This window comes from Nicotiana tabacum, chromosome 4 (assembly GCF_000715075.1).
Source record: "Nicotiana tabacum cultivar K326 chromosome 4, ASM71507v2, whole genome shotgun sequence".
NCBI classification, from domain to species: domain Eukaryota; kingdom Viridiplantae; phylum Streptophyta; class Magnoliopsida; order Solanales; family Solanaceae; genus Nicotiana; species Nicotiana tabacum.
Window position 1 is genome coordinate 70,147,177 of NC_134083.1, and position 19,516 is coordinate 70,166,692.

General features: G+C 36.9%; 2 protein-coding genes and 1 long non-coding RNA gene across 7 annotated transcripts; all 3 read left to right on the top strand.

Moving 5' to 3' along the window:
- Positions 1–3,694: 3,694 nt before the first annotated feature.
- On the top strand, positions 3,695–8,941 carry LOC107762769 (transcription factor TCP19). 5 transcript variants are annotated; one of them, XM_075251991.1, is made up of 4 exons: positions 3,695–3,816; positions 3,931–4,038; positions 7,089–7,243; positions 7,513–8,941. In XM_075251991.1, exon 4 carries the CDS (start codon positions 7,545–7,547, stop codon positions 8,616–8,618), a length of 1,074 nt encoding a protein of 357 aa, XP_075108092.1. In that variant the 5' UTR covers positions 3,695–3,816; positions 3,931–4,038; positions 7,089–7,243; positions 7,513–7,544; the 3' UTR covers positions 8,619–8,941. The 5 variants fall into 5 exon arrangements, with proteins under 5 accessions (XP_075108092.1, XP_075108091.1, XP_075108094.1 ...); XM_075251990.1 differs by having other exon boundaries at positions 7,089–8,941; XM_075251993.1 differs by lacking the exon at positions 7,089–7,243.
- LOC107762770 (urease accessory protein F-like) lies at positions 5,107–5,838 on the top strand. The gene is given in 1 exon segment (NM_001324771.1): positions 5,107–5,838. A coding segment is annotated over 1 exon segment (732 nt).
- A 2,480-nt stretch (positions 8,942–11,421) lies between the features above and the next one.
- On the top strand, positions 11,422–13,278 carry LOC107762768 (uncharacterized). The gene is made up of 2 exons (XR_001642884.2): positions 11,422–12,709; positions 12,981–13,278. It is a non-coding gene; the product is annotated as an uncharacterized LOC107762768 (long non-coding RNA).
- The last annotated feature ends 6,238 nt before the right edge of the window (positions 13,279–19,516 follow it).

Below are 19,516 nucleotides of genomic sequence, written 5' to 3' on the forward strand. Positions count from 1 at the left end.
AGAGACATTTTCTAGAATTTGCCACGTTGTTTCATCAGGCAAAGGGTTTACTAGTATCTCATATGTTTTCAGCAAGTAGTTTATGTTGTAGTAATCCGAGCAATACTTGTATGAATTCATATAGAATTTTTGTATAACTGCCATTGCACGTGGACATGGAATATCGTCTAGCTGAAACCTTCCACAAGTGCAATTTTTTTCATGTAGGCGCATTGCATTTCTTGTTTGGCCATCAATTACTAAACGTAATCATTAAGTTGATGGAAATACCTAATATAATTTTAATTAAGAAAAGTCATTAGTTGTATGAAGTAATAGTATTTTGTTAATAATAATATACAGTTTTTTAGTGAAATCTCTAAGGTGCAGAAGTAAAATTACAGTACATGCAGTGTTTTTATGATTCTGAAAATGCATACCATCATCGTCTGTGATAAGATAGTATTATCTGCCAATATTTTTTCATACTTTACACCGATCTTCATAAATGATTCCACGACATCCTTCTGATTGGTGTAATTCCATTTCTGAATCAATGTTGTCATAAAGTCAAGCAAATTCACAACTGGGAGGTCTCTTGCGTGCTTGTTTGCTGCATTTACTGATTCTTCAATATTCTATGTCATGGTCATGGTTCTATTTGCCTTATGCGCCCGGGACCATTTATCATATCCAATATCCATCAGGTTTTTACTTTACTATCAATAACTTCTAACTCTGCCATATGTCTGTTGAATTCTTCAACAGTGTATGCTCTTGATAACGCAAAGTATACTTCTTTGATTTGTTTTTAGCTCTTCCTGAAGTTTGTCTTTATGTTGTTCCACAGATGGAACATACATGCATAATGAGGGCTTCTAGATAGACAATCGAAGTTGCTCTCCATATACGATCATGCCTGTCTGATACAATGCACATTACCTCTCTTTGTCCATAGGTTTCTCTTAACTGCACGAAGAACCACTCCCACGATGCATCGTTTTTCGAATCAATAATTGTATATGTGAGGGGTAGAATATGTCCTATAAAACCAAAGGAAAAGATATTAGTTACAACACACAATGTTAATTTATCATTTCATATAGTAGTATAGTCATAGGTAGGTGCAGGTATGTAGCAAAATAATTATATACTTTGTTGGTATACTTGTATACAATATTGGTATCATATTATATTTGAAAATCTTTTTTGCTGCTTTAACTGAATGTAATTGGATTGTACTTTTAAAATAGTAAAGTGCATCAATTATTCAATACTAATTTTGAGACAACGTTTTTTCTTACCCTCTGCGTTTTGCGTGGAAGCCGTGAGTATGGTCCCTCTATATGTTGACTTTAAAAAACTTCCATCAACTACAGCTGTTGGCCTACAATAGATCCATCCTCTAATCGATGCATATATAGCTATGAATGCATACAAGAAACTCCCATCTACTTCAGTATGTAGTCGTGTCACTGATCTTGGGTTAGCGTACTCTAACATATAAAGATATGTTGGTATTTTCTTGTATGACTCACTTGGTGTTCTTCTCAACAATTGCATTCCTTTTTCTTTTGATCTCCATGCTTGCATGTAGTTTAAGTCCATACCATATGCTTTTTGGATGTCTCGCTGGATATCTGTTGGTGTATATATGGTTTTCGGGTCAAGAAGTTTATCTTGTACCACAACTGCAACAAAAGTTGAGACATCTTACTTTTGTGAACAAAATCTCTTATCATTTAAACAACTGTGGATAGAATTGAAATTCGTCACTTTGAAAAGATTTGATGCTCGCAGGCTTGATGCTTTAAGTTTCCAAGTGCATCTTAATTTCATCCACACATTTAAGGGTATACCTGTTTATAATACAAATGCAGTTATGTATCATATTTTAATGATAAAAAATACACACACAAATCCGTACAATTCTATACTCACATAGTATACTCATATAACATACCTATATACTATATCAGTATCATATTTTACTGATAAAAAATATAGACAAACCAGCACAATTCTATACTCACATAGTATACTAATTTAGCATACATATATACTATATTGGTATCATGTTTTACTGATAATAACAAACACACAAACCAATACAATTATATACTCGCATAGTATACTGATATAGCATACTAATATACTATATCAATATCATCTTTTACTGATAAAAAATACAGACAAACTAGTACAATTCTATACTCCCATAATACACTGATTTAGCATACTTATATACTATATCCATATCATCTTTTACTGATAAAAAAATACAAACACAAACCAATACAATTCTATACTTACATAGTATACTGATATAGCATAGTAATATACTATATCGGTATCATGTTTTACTGATAAAACACACACACACAAACCAATAGAATTCTATACTCACATAGTATACCGATATAACATCCTGATATACTATATAGGTATCACATAGTTTTTTACTTGAAAAAATATAGACAAACCTTCTTGGGCATGATTTATTAACCCGATATTGATATTTTTCTCTAACGGCATACTATTTCATAATGAGAGCCAGCAGGTTCTTGTCTTTGTAAATTTGTTCTTTTTCAACTTTTTGATGAGATTGATCAGTTATGATGTTTGCATCATCAAGTTCTATACTGATATCATCTTCTTCTTGCACATCAAAAGTACAAATCATATCACTGCTTTCAAATTGTGCACTTTCTGATGAAATTATAGCAACATCGAAACTGGAGGTGTTTGCAGTTATAGTATTTTTAGCAAATGACACACATAGTGGGAGTGTTGTCATCCCTGCACTTGATTTTTTCAATTCCATGTAAACAATAACACTCATATCGCTGCAAATTATAATTGGTGGATATCCTTGAGCAATAGCATACTGAATAACTATTATGTTAGTGTCCTTTTGCAGTTGCTTTGCAATTTCTCTGAGAAGTTGTTCAAATTTCCAACAGGTATTTATTAGAATTGCATCAACATGAAAGTTTATGAAATTATGGTTATCATCCCATTCTGCACTATGCTGCAATAGAATTGGTATATTTTCCATGATTCTGAAGTTATAACTACTTTTATGTCCAAAATTAAATATTGGCGATGCAAATTTCAACAGTGTTGATGTCAAATACTGAATTTCAACAAAAGATTTTTCGAAATCAAATCAGCTGTTATGATTCAAACCTCCAGATCTCCAAACTGAGAACAGAACTTTCAGCTAAAAATTCAGAAGTTTGAGTGCTAAACTTTTGTAATCTGCGAAATCAAAATCGAAAAAATAAGATGTGATTTTGAGCATCAAAAGTTTTAGCATCTTCTAAAGTCAAATCAGCCACTTCTACAAAATTTAAGGAGAAAAACTCAAATTTTAAAGAGAAATCAGCATCTTCGCTATGTTTTTTCACACTTTCGATCTTCAAATTAGGGTGGCGATCTTCAAATCTTCAACAGATGCTGGTAATTTTTGTGCGCTAATTTTCTAAAATTTTGAGCAGCTTTTGTGTTTTATAGGTAGGGCATTAGCGTGGGGTAGTTATTTTGAGATACTCGTTTGTTTATTAAATGGGTAGGGGATTTTAATTATTTAATGGGTAGAATTCTTTTATGGGTAGAGTAGGGTAAATATTTTAAGTTTTATAGGTATTCCTGTCTTTTCAAACGGGCTCGTAATCAAGTAACCCATGCTCCTCCAATCGATTTCGAATTTGGGCTCGGATCCGGTTTATATCAGCCCATCGGTTTTGATATTCTGAGCTTCCTCCGTCTATCTGTTTCCGCGGCTTTCTGTCTCTCCCTCTCCCTCACCTTCAAAACTTCCTTTCGCATCCAACGGTTGAAAATCTAATACTCCCCACTGTTTAAATTCGCTTCTTATTTGCTTCAATTGATCATAATTCAGACCACATAATATATTAATTTTTATGTTGTTTGTTTTGAGTTATTCAGATGAAATTCGAAGACTGAGAGTTGTTCGCTTACTCCTTGTATGAACAAAACTACATGCTTCAATTTCTAACCACGCAAATTTGAGTATTTGCCATCATTTGATCTAAGGTATACCCTTTTATCCAATTTATTTATTCAATATGGCCACTGAGTATTTTTATACGATTAGCGAAAGTTATAATTTAAATGTTCTTAACGAATAACGATTTATCGTCTATCTAAATCATCAATTATTAGAGATTGGATTCTAGATGCTAGTCCGTGGATTGTAAAGCACCAGAATGATTTTTATTTTTTATTTTTAAATCTTTAAGCATTTCAGATTTAGCAGTCCAGCAAATGGAAACGAAAGTGATTTTGTACAGGAAATGTGAATAGTTTATGTATCATGGAGTCACGCTTTGTGTATAAGTTTCTGGCTAACCTTTTCTGGATGTGTTGACGATGGAGTACTTTATGCTTCATCCGCACTGTTGTCACTTCGTGGATCAGCGCGTTATACTCAAACTTAACTAAGTTGCTGTTAACTAGAGAATTCAATACTACTTGTAAACTGAAGAAATGATGGTCTATAATCAAAGTAGTTCTAAGCATAGCAATCATATAAATATAAATTATTAAGAATATAGCTGCTTTAAAAAGTTTGATGTCTAATTAACTGCAAGACAGCAACTCGGTCCTATGTGATTGCACAGATATTATCTTGGTAGTCTCAACGATATAGAACACCTTGGGTGTTAAAGTAACAATTGTTTGCTTCTGAGTAGCCAGTGGGTGAAACCTTGGTTAGAGATTCTAAAAATTGTGTATGAAAGAAATCTGTCAGGATATATATGATCAGTTTCGCTTGCTGGGACATAAGGTTGTTAGTAAGAATCTGATCTGACTATTTGATCATCAACTGATTTTTCCAAGACTAATACGTTTAAGATCTTCAGTAAGTTTTCGTTGGACAGGAATCTATTGCTATTTCTGGCAACGTATCTAATTGCAAAAGGTTCCTTTTGCTATTTGATTGCACAAGATTTCTTTTGTTTAGAGTTATCAAAATGAACTTAATTTATATAATCTTTCTTGGACCATTCTGACTGGTTCAACATGGATTGCTGTTTCCTCCTGTTTTTTATTTGGTTGTTCTGTCCTGCTTTTGAGTTCTAAATGCTCAGGCCTTTGGAAATGGAGGATGTGGTAGAGAAAATTGATGACACTCCCCAATTCGCACCGAATGGATCACTACTTCAGTGGAGCCAATGGCAATTGCTTGATTCAGTTCTTCCTACGGGTGGTTTTGCTCATTCTTTTGGCCTTGAGGCCGCTATTCAAGCTCGGATAGTCTCTGGGCCTGAAGACCTTCGAACATTTGTGACCCATATACTGGAGAATACAGGAAGTCTATTGCTTCCTTTCATCTGTACTTTGAATGCATCTCCTAATATCGAAACATGGTATAAACTTGACAAAATATTGGATGCAACACTAACAAATGAAGTTGGTAGGAAAGCATCTATCTCACAAGGATCAGCACTTTTGAGGGTAGCTGCCGCCGTGTTCCAGGAAGTTCCGTCTTTAAAAACTATGCGAGAAATGTCTTTGACTAGCGGAGCTGTCCGGTTCCACCATGCCCCCATTTTTGGACTTGTATGTGGGCTTCTTGGATTAAATGCTGAAACATCTCAGAAGGCTTACATGTTTACTACAATGAGAGATGTTGTATCCGCTGCAACAAGGCTCAATGTGGTAGGACCGCTAGGTGCAGCTGTATTGCAGCATCAGCTTGCTGCGAGTGCAGAAGAATTATCAAAGAAATGGATGAACCGTCCTGTACAAGAAGCATGTCAGACTAGTCCTTTGCTTGATACTGTCCAGGGTTGTCATGGTTATTTGTTCTCCAGGCTTTTTTGCTCTTGAATGGTGGAACTGAAGATTCAAGATACGAGGGTTTGGGTGGATGAGAAAGTTACTGATCTTAATACTACAGTTCCATAAATAATTGTTGAGAACATTTCAAGCTTGTCGCTTGGTTAAAATCAGAGGCACCAACCACAGTGACGGCTTCTCTTGGAACTGCTGAAGGATTTATGGTTTTCACACTTCCAAAATGTGATTTTTTTCTTCGAATGATGGATATGTCTCTTGACTTGAGCTACAGGGGTTACACCACTAAGTTTGTTTCGACAAAGCATTATTGATGAACCACAAGGCTTATACCAATATGTTTGTTTACAAGAGGCCGCCCCGCTTTCAATTCAAGGAAGTTCCAGTGATGCTTGCAGATATTTCTTTGTTATCAGGAGGAAGTACAAGAATGTGAGAGCTGCAATTAGCTAGGCCAGCAAGCTTATCGGAGTAAAAACTTCAGCTTGCTTGTGTGACTGACATCTCTCTCTGCCATTCATTTCCACCCGCAAAGATTCTTCAACCACAATCTATAATATGCAATTGAATTGCAGGACGATAGTGAATGGCCTTTGGACAATTCTTAAGACGGAAAAGCTGGGGTCATAAACTTGCATGAAATGGTATATTCTGCAAGTTTTCAGAGGTTGCTTGTTATTCAAAGGAGGCATATATTATTGGATGTTGAAGACTACTAAATACTGATATCCTCTTAATGGTGCCAAAAAACTTCTCATAATCTCAAATCTCTTCGCTTTCTTGAACCAAAATCACACGCCCTCACAAACTTTATGAGATCGACTACCTGCTCTTCTTTGTTTTCTCTTCCTTCTATACTTTGTTATTAGAATGCCAGCAATTCATTGTTGCGGAGGTTTTAGGCCTATAAGCCTCTTACAATGTTTGAATTTAAGAAAGTGTCTTTTTTAGATCTCTTACGTGTAAAAGAAAGATCTCTTACGTGTAAAAGTAAATCTCCCATGTGTAAAAAAAAGATAGGGTCATAAAACTAAAAACAAGTTTGTAAAAAATCAAACCCCAATATGCAATATTCATTTTCTGTTAAAAAGGAAAAGGAAAAAACCGTGGTCTAATTTTAAGCAACATAATTTAGAGACAATTTATTATCCAGTCAGAACAAGTACAACTCATGACGAATTATCCCAATTCAAAATCCAGTTATTTTACAGCAAAGGCCCAACAAATGGACCCCACCCTAGTTTTCTATCAAAATCCAAAATTAACTGCTGGCCATTCTTCAGTAATGCAGTGACGTGTCAAGATCTCGGAGCCCAATCTTTTCCTTGAGATTCTTAGCCGTGGATACTCTTCTCCCTCTGATCTTTTATAGGGTTTGGCAAGAGGGCCCCTTACTCTTTCTCCTTGTATGGAACCCGCTCTCTTTTTCATCCCTAAGGTCTGTTATCTTCTCTGAATCAGTTTTTACTGTTATTTCTTTTTCTTTTTATCTCAAGCTCCTTCTTCACTGTAGAAAATTATCAGTCAACTATTAGAACCAACGACGATTTTTTTTGCTTCTCAGTCGCTTCCCCATTTTCTAATTTTTCGTCATTCACAAGCACACCCTTTGTTTCTCTTCAAATTTCACGCTTTCTGTGGATTTAATTACGGTTATAATTTTTCTGGGGTTTAATCCTTTTGTTTCCCATTTTTCTTGGATTTCAGCTATTTCAGTTGTTTTTGGCTTTTTCTTCAACATGGAGAACAAACAAAACATTGAACGGGAAGATGACGAGGTTAGCGACTCGAAAATATTATCTGCTGATCCATTACTCGGCGATTCTGAAGATTACACCATTACAGCAGTAGGGCAGCATGTAACTGACGCTGAAGGAGTCGGCCCTTCTCCGCCGCCGTCAACAGAAATTGTGCCTTTGTTAAAAAAAGAGCCGGAGGAAAACGATTTGCGAGGAGGCACTATGTCAGTTGGGCTAAATATGCAACTGCAAAAGGTAGAAAAACCGCCTGCTAAAAGATCCTCAAAAGACCGGCACACGAAAGTTGAAGGCCGTGGTCGGAGAATCCGTATGCCGGCGGCGTGTGCTGCTAGAATCTTCCAATTAACACGGGAACTAGGCCATAAATCCGACGGCGAGACTATACGTTGGCTTCTAGAACGCGCCGAGCCTGCTATTATTGATGCTACCGGAACGGGTACAGTTCCGGCGATTGCCGTATCAGTTAACGGAACGCTGAAAATACCGACGACTTCGCCGGCGACGAATAGCGAAGGAGAAAGCGCGACGAAGAGGAGAAAGAGAGCGGCGAACAGCGAGTTTTATGACGTGCATGAGCCGTCCCATTTTGCACCAGTGGCTCCAATTGCCCCACAAAGTCTCCTTCCTGTTTGGGCAGTGGGCTCTAGTAATGGGCTTGTACCCACCACTGCAGTTACCGGTGGGACGACTTTCTTTATGGTGCAGCCGCCACCCACTAGTACTACTACTATTGCTACTACTGCTGGGCCTTCGTATCCACCTCAGTTGTGGGCCACCCCAATATATAATATTCCAGGAAGGCCCATTTCAAATTATGTATCTGCAATGCAACCTGGAATTATCTCTGCTGCTGAGGTTCAAGTTAGTTCGTCAAAAAGTGATGGGAATGTTTCAGCCATGGCTCCAAGTTCCAGTTCTACTGGTGTTACCACAAGTACTACTACACAAATGCTTAGGGATTTTTCATTGGAGATTTATGACAAAAGAGAGCTTCAGTTTATGGTTGGTTCTGGTTCCTCTGAAAATGATCAAACTTCCTCCTCCAAATCCTGATACATTTTCACTGGGGGCAGAAAATCGGTTAGGGTTCTAGGCCTATAAAGTTCTCTTTTAATTTCTGTTTGTTTTAATTTTCCATGTCTTTTGTTATCCACTCTTATGGATTAAGCATCTAGCATTTTGATGTTTTTAGTTAGGCGCTAGCTTTTGGCTAATTCACAGCTTTGTCTTAGTTTTAATATTTTGCTTGTAGATACTACTCCTAACTCCTTGAGCTTTTAGAATTTGGTTCCTCCTTTTGAAGTAGCTCTGTTTTGATGACAAAGGTTGGTTAACTTTGGATCAACTTGCTAATACTTTTTAGTTTTGGGGCACTCAATTTTATGCTTTTTTTTAACGATCCTTAATGTGATTGCGAAAAGCAAAATGGTTTTGGTTAGGTTGGATTGGTTTTACATCCTTCTTTTTTAATTAAGCGCGGGACCATTTTTCGTGCATCGTGTGTAACACCTTAAAATCCCTTTGTAGCAGTGCACAGTTTAGTGCTTTTCATGAGGTCATTTGCCCCGTGCATTTGGGTTACTTCAAAGTTGCACGTGACATTCGTCGAGTGCACGTGGAATGTGGGCCCACGAAAAGGAGGTGGTCCCCATCCCGGGGTGGGGGGTGAGTGGGTCAATGAATTACTAGTCAATATACAGCAGAATGCGGGTCCAGCTATCGTTGTGGTGGGGCCAAAGAGGAGAGTGTAGCTGTGGTGTGGGCCATATATTTAGGTCATGTGAATGGCCCCCACATCTAGGAGAATGGGCCCCAGCTCACTATCCAAGGCGGCCGCGTGGTGGTCCACTGCCTACGACTACTACTAACACTACCTTTCAGGTTTGTCTTTAGGTCTGCTCCTTTTTCGGATTTTTGTGGGGTCCTATTGACGTGGGGACGCGAGACCAGGTTCGCATTTCCTGACACGTGTTGTGTGATTAGTTGTCATATGAGGACCACGTCCGCGGCTGGTTGACACGTGGAAATTGCTGCCCTGGCTTTGCCGTTTGCAAATGCTACTTTGTGTACCCATTGATCCCTACGCTATTTTCTTCTCGTCGCTATGGCTGTTTATCATATGGATCAAGCGGATATTCATGTTGTTAGTTCGATTAATCAATTATCGATTTTTAAATATATTAATAATTTGCTGGTCGATAAAATATTGGACAGTTAGGTATATATTTCTTTTAATAAAAAGATTAAAATTTAAAAATAATAACGGCTTATCATTAACTCCTGAAATTAAGATAGGAATTAAGTAGCATCTTCACTCTACAACGCAAGTCAGAACTAATACTGCTGAATAGGGCTTTAGGGGAATTAGGGTTTCAAATAGCTAGTTACATACTTTATATACATAATGATAGAAAAATAAATATATTAATTTTTAAAGGGTTTACGGTTTATTTGATAAGGAACTTGAGTAATCTGCTCCCAAACCGATAAATCGTTAATTATAAAATTTCAATTCGTTCACCAACCATTAATCCGATAATATGATATCAATAAGTCAATTTTACAATTTGGTTATTAGTTACCATTCAATTTTGAACAACTCTACTTGTCAATTTATAACAGAGTACTACTCATCGCTGTAATTTACTTTCTCTGACTTTATACTTTCTCCATTTCATGCTTGGGCTCACCTATGATTTGTGGTACTTTGAGCTCTATACTAGGCAGATCAATGCATATCAACTTGTACATTGATCGTTTAGGTTTGAGATTACTAGTTTCTAAGAACTTATTTGTTTAAAAAGTAGTTATTAATCGACCATAGCTTTGGCAGATTATTCTTTTCTCAGATTTGAGCTACAACTAATGTTTAAGAATTCATTGCAATCTATTTATTCAATTACCATGTATCCTTCAATTTAATCACTTAAACCATACTTTAAATCTGTTTCTACTTAAAGTGGAGATAAATCTAATTCCCAGGCAATTTTAAGGCCATACTTTAAATCTGTTGCTCTTGACCACTTCTTGGTCCTAGTAGCTTAGGAACATCAATTCGCTGACGTTTGTTTGTTGATTTCACTTACAAATAAAATGGTTTTACTAGTGAGTTAGTAACTTTTATTCGTGAAATTGAGGACAAAATGGTTTTAAACTTGAAAAATAATTCAAGTTGAAGTTGTAGTTTGAGGGTGTAATTTTTGCTCCACGCCTAAATTACTCATAAAAATACTCTAAAATAGTTTTAATTGTCTTTATGAAATTTTAGGAATTTTTCTTTATTTTTATTTTTATTTGTTTGGCACTATTTAAAATTTTAGCATATTTAGTGACACTTTAAATCATAAAAACTACAACAACAAAATAATAATATTTTATGTTTTACTCTTTACATTTCTAGATTTTAATCACGTGTTAGTTGCATTTCTAGAAAATACAGAAAATCAAAAAATGCTTTAATATTTATTTTTACATTTTTTAGGTTTAACTAATTAACTTAGATTGTTAATTTACACTTTAACTAGCCTAATTGTTAGATAAATCAATAAATAGGTTAATTTTGCAATTTTCAGCTTTACATGTTAGGATAGTTAATTGGTGGCTAAACTCAAAAAACAAAGAAGAGAAAGGAAGGGCCAGCCAACTCTTTAGGTCAAATTGGACCAACTATATTGGCCCAGTTCCCCTTCAACATGCCCAAATCCGCCCAAAATCCGCCCCAAGCCCAATCTCCCATCCGGCTCCAAACGACGCCGTGTTGGATTGATTTAATCTCAACCGTTCGTCGAGACCTCATCCAACGGCCTGGAACTAATTACTCCCCCCCTTATAACTGTCAGAATCAGACCCCAAAACCCTAAGAACCACTCCCATTCTCTCATCTCTCTCACTCTCTTACCCTAGCCGCCTACCACCACAACAAGCTACCCCTGGCGGTGGCACCACTCCACACCACCCCAAAATGTCACCCTATAATCCTCATCCTTTCCTCAGTTCAAATCCCATAACCATTTTGCCCCTTTCCGATTTTCTTCCGTAAGTTTAATTCGACTTGGCTCGAAATTTACGTTGATTGATTGCTCTTGACAAGAGCAATCTATTAGCGTTAATTTTGGACCATTTCGAAGTCATTGAGATTCGGTCAATTCGTGATTGACTGGCCAGTTTTTATCCTCGTCCATTGCTCGCCGGAATTTCTGTTTGACTACCTGTTGGGAGTGGAAGGTATATCTTCTGAGTTGGTATGTTCTCATTTGTTTTAGGTCTATTTGATGAATTGTTCTGACCGTCTCTGTTTAGGATTAATTAAGGCATTGTTTGAATTATTTCTGAATTCCTGAAAGTTTTCTCATGTGATTAAGTATCATCGAGCGTGTTTAGGAGTTTAATCCTGTTTAGTTTGTGAATTCTGTTGACTCCAGGTTTGAACTATTACTCCTCTACTAAAGTGATAAATCAAATGTCTTGACTTGGTGATGAGATTTGATTAAGGGTGCTGATAGAATTAAAAGAAAGTTAAGGAGAAAGAGTAAAAAACAGTAATTTAAGGGGGTAATTGGGAAAGCAAAATAGGGAATCTTAGGTAGCTATGTAGTAAGCTTCTATAAAGGGATTAAAATGCAATAAGATAAGGAAAATTAGGTCAAATTTAGGGTAAAAAGGGGTAAATTCAGAAGTTAAAGGGGCTGTTAAAAGAGGAAGGAATAACCTGAATGGACAGCTGTCCAAAAATCTGTTAAAAAATAGATGCTTCTTTCCTATTTTTCAGCTGACAGATTCTCTCACACATTCCCTCATTTTTCTACATTAAAGACTCACTCACACACTCATTTTGAGGCATCTTTTATCTCTGTATTCTTTAGAAAAACACACTGATTCTCTGCAGCATTCCCACGCATATTCCCTCATCCTCGCTGATTTCTCTCAAAGAAAACACTCTGAAATTCAATTTAGATACAGAAAAAAAAAAGATTCAAAGCTGTTTCTAATTCCTACTCTGTTGCTGCATATCTCTTGGATTTCCATAGCTGTTTGAGTTGAAGAATTCATTGTTTTTGCTGCTGTATTCATTCTGCTGTGGTTGAGCTGTAGCTTTGAAATTCAGATTTCTCTTTGTTTCTCTGTTGCTGTTTCTCTGCTGGTAGGTATGTTTATCCACTTTTGTTATCTTCTACTCGAACCATAAATGAAGTTAGATTGTTTATGCTATACTCTTGTAAAGTTTTCGATTCAGCATGTCTAAAGTCTAAATCTGTTGTAGTTCTTCTCTTTGTTTAATATGTGCAATTGTTGGAATATTAAGATCATGTGATTGATTTGTTGAATGTCGTTCTGTTTTTTCTGAAATGTGTGCAAGTTTCATTATGTATACTTAATTGTAAATTGACACAAGAATCTGGTTTCATGTTTGCTCAGCATAATGGTCGAACTTAGCGAGTGAGGATAGCTTTGTAGATATTTTGTCTAACAAGCCAAAAGGATCACAAGATGTGGCGAGTTGTTAGTGATTATAGAGAACCATCAGTTTATTTAAATATGTAACTAGCTTAAAACATCATTCTAATGTATATGTATCCTATTTTAGGTTTTCAGATGTATGAATTAGTTGTCAATTGTATTTAAATATAGCATCAGTTCAGTTTATTAAAAGTGTTTAATCATGGTTCAATTAGTTTAGTGGATATTGTGCCTACTTTTATTTTTGGGCCAACCATATGTTTATGAATCAATGTGTAATGGGTTAGGTGCAGCAAAATTCCTGTAGGTAAGCTCATGGTCTTTTTTTTTGTTTATTTGGGCCTTTGCTTGAGGCCCATACTTCAAATGGAAGTCAGCAGCTGGAAAAGTCTCATACGACTGGGCTTCACCTGAAAGCCCATTTGGGCATCATTTATCCCTATGGTATTTTACTTCATACTTGGCCCATGTCTGGTCATACCCGACCAACATAGCTGAAACGTTATTGGAACTTCTAGAATACAATCATCTTTATTTCCAAGTAGCATATTTAAAAACTACAACTATTCTAACATATTTAAAAAATCTTGAAGCGCATCCCAAGTCCGCAAGACCGCAACATACTATAGGATGAGACAATACAGATTGGCGGAGGTAGAACTTTATATACGAGTTCGGTCAAACTTACTAGTTTTTAATCAAATAGCATATTTGTATTAAAAAAATTATTAAATATTATAATTTAATGGTAGAAACTAACGATTTCTATTCATGAATATGAAAGGAATTTATACAGTTACAAGAAATCTATCTAAGGAAAGAAATCAAAACAGATGAAAGAGAATATGACATGATCTGCTAAATGTATTTGGACTGATCTGGTGAATGTATCTAGACTATATTTATAACTAATATTCTATAACACTTCTCCTCAAGTTGGAGCATAGATATTGATCATGCCCAACTTGTTCCAAAGATAATTAACTCAAGTTCCATTCAGTGCCAAAAGCACATTGGGAACCATTGGAGTACTACAAGGCTTGACCGCCAACTTTCGAGTTTCCGCAAGTAAGTCAAGGATATACTTTCTCTGAGATATGGAAATTCCTTTATTGCTTCTAGTTACTTCTACTCCCAAGAAGTATTTCAGCTGCCCCAAGTCTTTCGTATGAAACTTGGTATGCAAGAATAATTTGAGAGAAGAGATTCCTACAAAATCACTTCCTATGATGACAATGTCATTAACATATACAACGAGAAGGATAATGCCAACCGCTGATTGTCTATAGAAGACTGAGTGATCACATTTGCTATTTAAAAGCCCAAATTCTTGAACTACCTCGATAAATTTTCCAAACTAGCCACGGGAACTCCTGCTTCAGACCATACAAAGATTTCTTCAAGTGATATACTTTCCCATACTTTCTCTCAGCAATAAAATAAGGTGGTTGCTCCATGTATACTTCCTCTTGGAGATCACCATGAAGGAATACATTCTTAATATCCAGATGATGTAAAGGCCAATGCTCGGAGGCATCAAGGGAATAAATAATCGAACAGAAGTAAGTTTGGCCACCAGAGAAAAGATGTCTGAATACTCCACTCCATAAGTTTGAGTATACCTTTTAGCCACTAGTTTAGCCTTAAGCCTAGCCACAGAACAATCTGGATTTACCTTGAATACAAAGACCCATTTGCATCCCACTTCCTTCTTCCCCTTTGGTAAGTCTACCAAATCCTAAGTGTGATTTTCATCTAGCGCATGGACCTCTTCAAGCATTGCATATACCACTCAGGGTGATTCAAAGCCTTTTTAACTGTCTTTGGCACAAAGATAGAGTCTAGAGAGGCAATCAAAGAGCTAGATGCAGGAGATAAATGGTCATAGAAGATAAAGTTAGCAATGGAATATGTTGATTGACATTGACGCTTACCTTTGCGAAGAGCGATTGGAATATCAAGGCTTTCTAAAAAAGGATTGAGTGGAGGAGGATCTGATGATGAAGGAGTTGGTGCAGGACATGTATCATTGGTCTTTTGTCTCCTCGAATAGACTTGAACAATCGGAAGCTTTTCTGGAGCAGAGGGAACATCAGAAGAAACACCACCATCTAATCACTCTACTGGAGAGGCACTAGTAGAAGGAACATCATCAACCGTTGGTTGTTCTTTGCTTGGTGAAGTGATCTTATTTATCAACCATTCTTCTCTCTCCCCCTGACTTGGATAAGTGTGGGAAGAGAAAAAGAATGGCATGTTCTCAGAGAATACCACATCTGTCGAGACCATATATCGATGAAGATTTGGAGAGCAGCATGTCACGTACCAAACTCGGGTTGCGCGACCGGCACTCAACCGAGTGAACCCGGTCAAGCAAGTCTATTAGATACTTTCTACCCAAACTCACTTATGAATAAAGAGAATATATACTTCATTAATTAACACCGAGAGGGTTCATGAACAACACTAATTCCAACACTATTAGTTACTCCATTTATAAAGTCTTAAAATACACACATTTTCATAGTTTGAAGCGGGAGATGTAACAGACATACAATATTACTATCTTGACTTTTCCAATACCAATACAACTCACACCATATTTACGGAGCCTCTAATAGATACAAAAGAGTACTATGATAGTGCCGGCAATAAGGCCCCGGCTATGCCTCAAACAAAATACACGAGGAACAAAAGATACATGACCCTAAAATGAAGTGGGGCTCACCAAATTTGCTAGGAAGAGGGTGTACCGCTATCACTGATCAATGCCACCTGCTGTGGAACCACCTGCATCCGTTAAGGATGCAACTCTCTTGGAAAAAAGGACGTTAGTACATATGGAATAGTACAAGTATGAATGACAAAACACCTTCTCAATAGAATGATAAATAATATAAGCAAGAACAATCATAACATCAATGGAAGCCACAAACAACATCAAACCTCAAATTAGGATCAAGATAGTGTTCAAATACATTTCCGTATCTTAAGTTGGGAGATTTTTAGTACCAATATGCCATTGTTCACAATACCAATACCACCGTACTTTAGCACGGAGTCCGATCACGACCCGATCGGCTAGGCCATCCCATCCGAGACATCAACCACAATTACAATTTCCAGCACAATCACCACCATGTGTGCAACATGGCGTCCGATCATGACCCGATCGGCTAGGTCGTCTCACCACAATGATGTGTGGATCGATATCATCCTTTTCTACTAATCATATCGTTTCATACTTCTTTCACATCTTTTCATTTCATTGGCATTAGTGGCCACAATTATAAAATTATTCTTGGCACGTCGACCGTATTTAGTATTTCATGCTCACCTTTTTCACTTTCAAACATCATCATCATCAACAACAACAAGGCGTTTCAAATCAAGATTTTTATTACACATGTGAGCAATTAAGAGTCTTAGGCATATAGAGATTTTTCACAAAAATTGGAATAATAGCCTTCGTTTGAACTTAACTTGAAGTCGAAATATTTTTAATACACAGCTCATACTTTGAACATATTCTCAAATGATAACATAACATGATAAAAGCATTTGAGATACACATTGAACATATATCTTTCAACACAAGCTTATTCGGAATAGCCAATTTTATAATGAACAACTCGGGACTTACATAAATTACATGAATACCGTGGGATTCAATTCTAAGAGAGGAGTTTAGCCAACATACCTCGATTTGAGCTTTCCTTAAATTACTACAACGTTCCAAAAATCGTAGCAATCCCAATCTATTTTGAGACATAACAAAATTGAACACAAATTAGGAAGATATTCATGGTTTCATCTCATGTGAGCATTTTATCAAATACTAGGTGTGCAAATTTGGCTACAAAGTTCTTCTACAAGATTTCCTTCATTCCACAACCCAATCTTTACTTATTTGAGCTCAACAATCTTCCCACAAACCTTATTGGTAAATGCATATATACATAATACTCCCACACCCACTAATCATACTCTCAATCACACATCTTTTACTCCAAACTCGAAATTGAAGAATTGGGGAAAGAAATTCTTACCTCTTTGAAGCCCTAGCAAGATCCTTGTGAAATCTTCAAGCCTTGAGCAAGAATTGATGAACAAATGGCTAGGTCTTCTCTTTCTCTCTTTAAGATACTCTCACCTCTCTCTAAAAATATCAGATGAAACCGTTAAAAATGACCCCCAAAGCCTTTTTATAAAAATGGGATTGGATAAAATTTCCAAAACTTTTTAAACATGTCGAAACCGGGTCTACGATCGTAGACTGTGCCGCATAATCGATATGCGACCCGCATAATGTCCGCGAAAATGATGCCCAAAAACTGGACTCTTCTGACCCATTCTACGACAGTTCTGTGGTCCGCAGACCTATTCTGCGACCACAGACTGGACCGCATAATCATATTCCAGATTTTCACATGCCAAGTCTGCGACTGAAATGCGGTCGCGAAGTGCATATGCGATCGCATAATGGATCGCAGAAATGACCTGCATATTCAACAATATCTCTGCTTCAATTCGCGGCAGATCTGCGGTCCACAGTTCAATTCTGCGACCGCAGAAATGCCCTACGCTTCCGAAGATTTTCTTCTACTCTCCAACGCACTGTTCAATCCAAAACAATCCTCAAACACGTAAGCCTACCTCGGCACCATGAAACCTTAAATTCCTTTACGAAATTTTACGGGGCCTTACATAGCACCGATACCTCTTCTGGAGGTGAGAATATCCCAAAAAGACACATCTTAACGCCTTTGGATCCAGTTTAGTGACATGAGGCCTCACATCATGAACATAGTATGTGCTACCAAACACCTTTGGCTCTAATGGAAATAATAACTTATTAGGAAAAAGAAGGGATTAGGAACTTTCATTTGGAATAGCAACGCACGAGCGGTCTCAAGCAGGTATATGTTCTTTCTCTCAGCCACTCTATTTTGAGAGGGTGTATCAACACAAGAGGATTGGTGGAGAATACGATGTTGACTCATATAGTTCTGAAATGATGTTGGCATGTGTTCTTTAGCATTATTACTCCTTAATGTACGTACATAAATATTAGTCTTAATCTCAACACAAAATTTAGAGAAATGAGAAAATACCTCAGAGCGATTCTTCATAAAATAAATCCACGTCATTCGGAAAAAATCATCCACAAAAGTAACAAAATATCTTAAACAACCTTTAGACGCAACTGGACATGGTCCCAAAATGTTTGAATGAACTAATTCAAAAGCAAAATCAGCTTGTTTATTAATTCAAGGACCTAACGAGCTTCGATGATGTTTTATAAAGTGACAAGACTCACATTCTACCACATGTACATCATGAAATTGGGGGCATAACTTCTTCAAAACAGGTAGAGAAGGATGTCTCAACCGACAATGTGCTTCAAATGGCGAGACAACACTTGAGCAACCAACTGACCGGGCACTCATGTATCAAGGATGTAGAGACTATCAAATACATGCCCTTTACCAATAATCTACTTCGTCATAAGATCCTGAAAAAGACAGTGATCAGGAAAGAATGAGATAAATCAATTTAGGTCTTTGGTAAACTTACTCACAGAGATCAGACTAAAGGCAAAACTTGGTAAACTTAGAACAGAGGACATGGTAATTTGTTAAAGTGGGTTTAACAGTCCTTGATCCCTCAATGTTATAGGTTGAACCATCAGCTATAGTTACAGGAGGCAGTGCCTTATGTGACTGAAAACCCGAAAAGATTTTAGAATTACCTGTCATGTGATCTGTGACACCAGAATCAATAACCCATTTATTTGAATAGGAAATAAGACATTTGTTACGTGACTCAGCAAGAGATATAAATGGAGTACATCCTTTCATTAATTTCTGATATTGAGAAACTTTGCCATATTCATCGGCTGAGATTGTAACAGTTTTCTCTAAGGATGAGTTAGAAGCAGCAACAACATTATATTGGCAGTTTGGGCTCTTTGATTATGAATCTGTAATTTCTTACAGCTTCATTTCATGTGTCCAGGTTCCTTACAGTTGCGGAAAATAATGTCGTTGTCTCTTCCTTTATTACTGTTCCACCGCCTAGCATCATTGTTATTGCTCCACTTTCCAGCATCATTGTTATTGTTCCACCTCTTAGCATCATTTCTTCCTTTCCCTTTCGTAACAAATACATTGATCTGCTCGGTGGATGGAGTACTCTCTGTGCGCAACACCCGACTGAAAATATCTTTCAGAGAAGTGGTGTCAGAACTGGAGAGAATCTGTGATTTAGCAGCCTCCAACTCAGAGGGAAGTCCAAATAAGAAACTCATTATTGACATTTGTTCCCTTTGAGCTTGTTGCACTTTGATATCTGTACTGAATGGCAAAATCACGTTCTATTCCTCATAAGTTTTCTTGAACTCCATGAAATACGTGGTGAGTGACTTAGCTTCCTTCTCAGGACGATAGAAAGCCTTACAAACTTCATAAATCCGAGATACATTACCTTTGCCG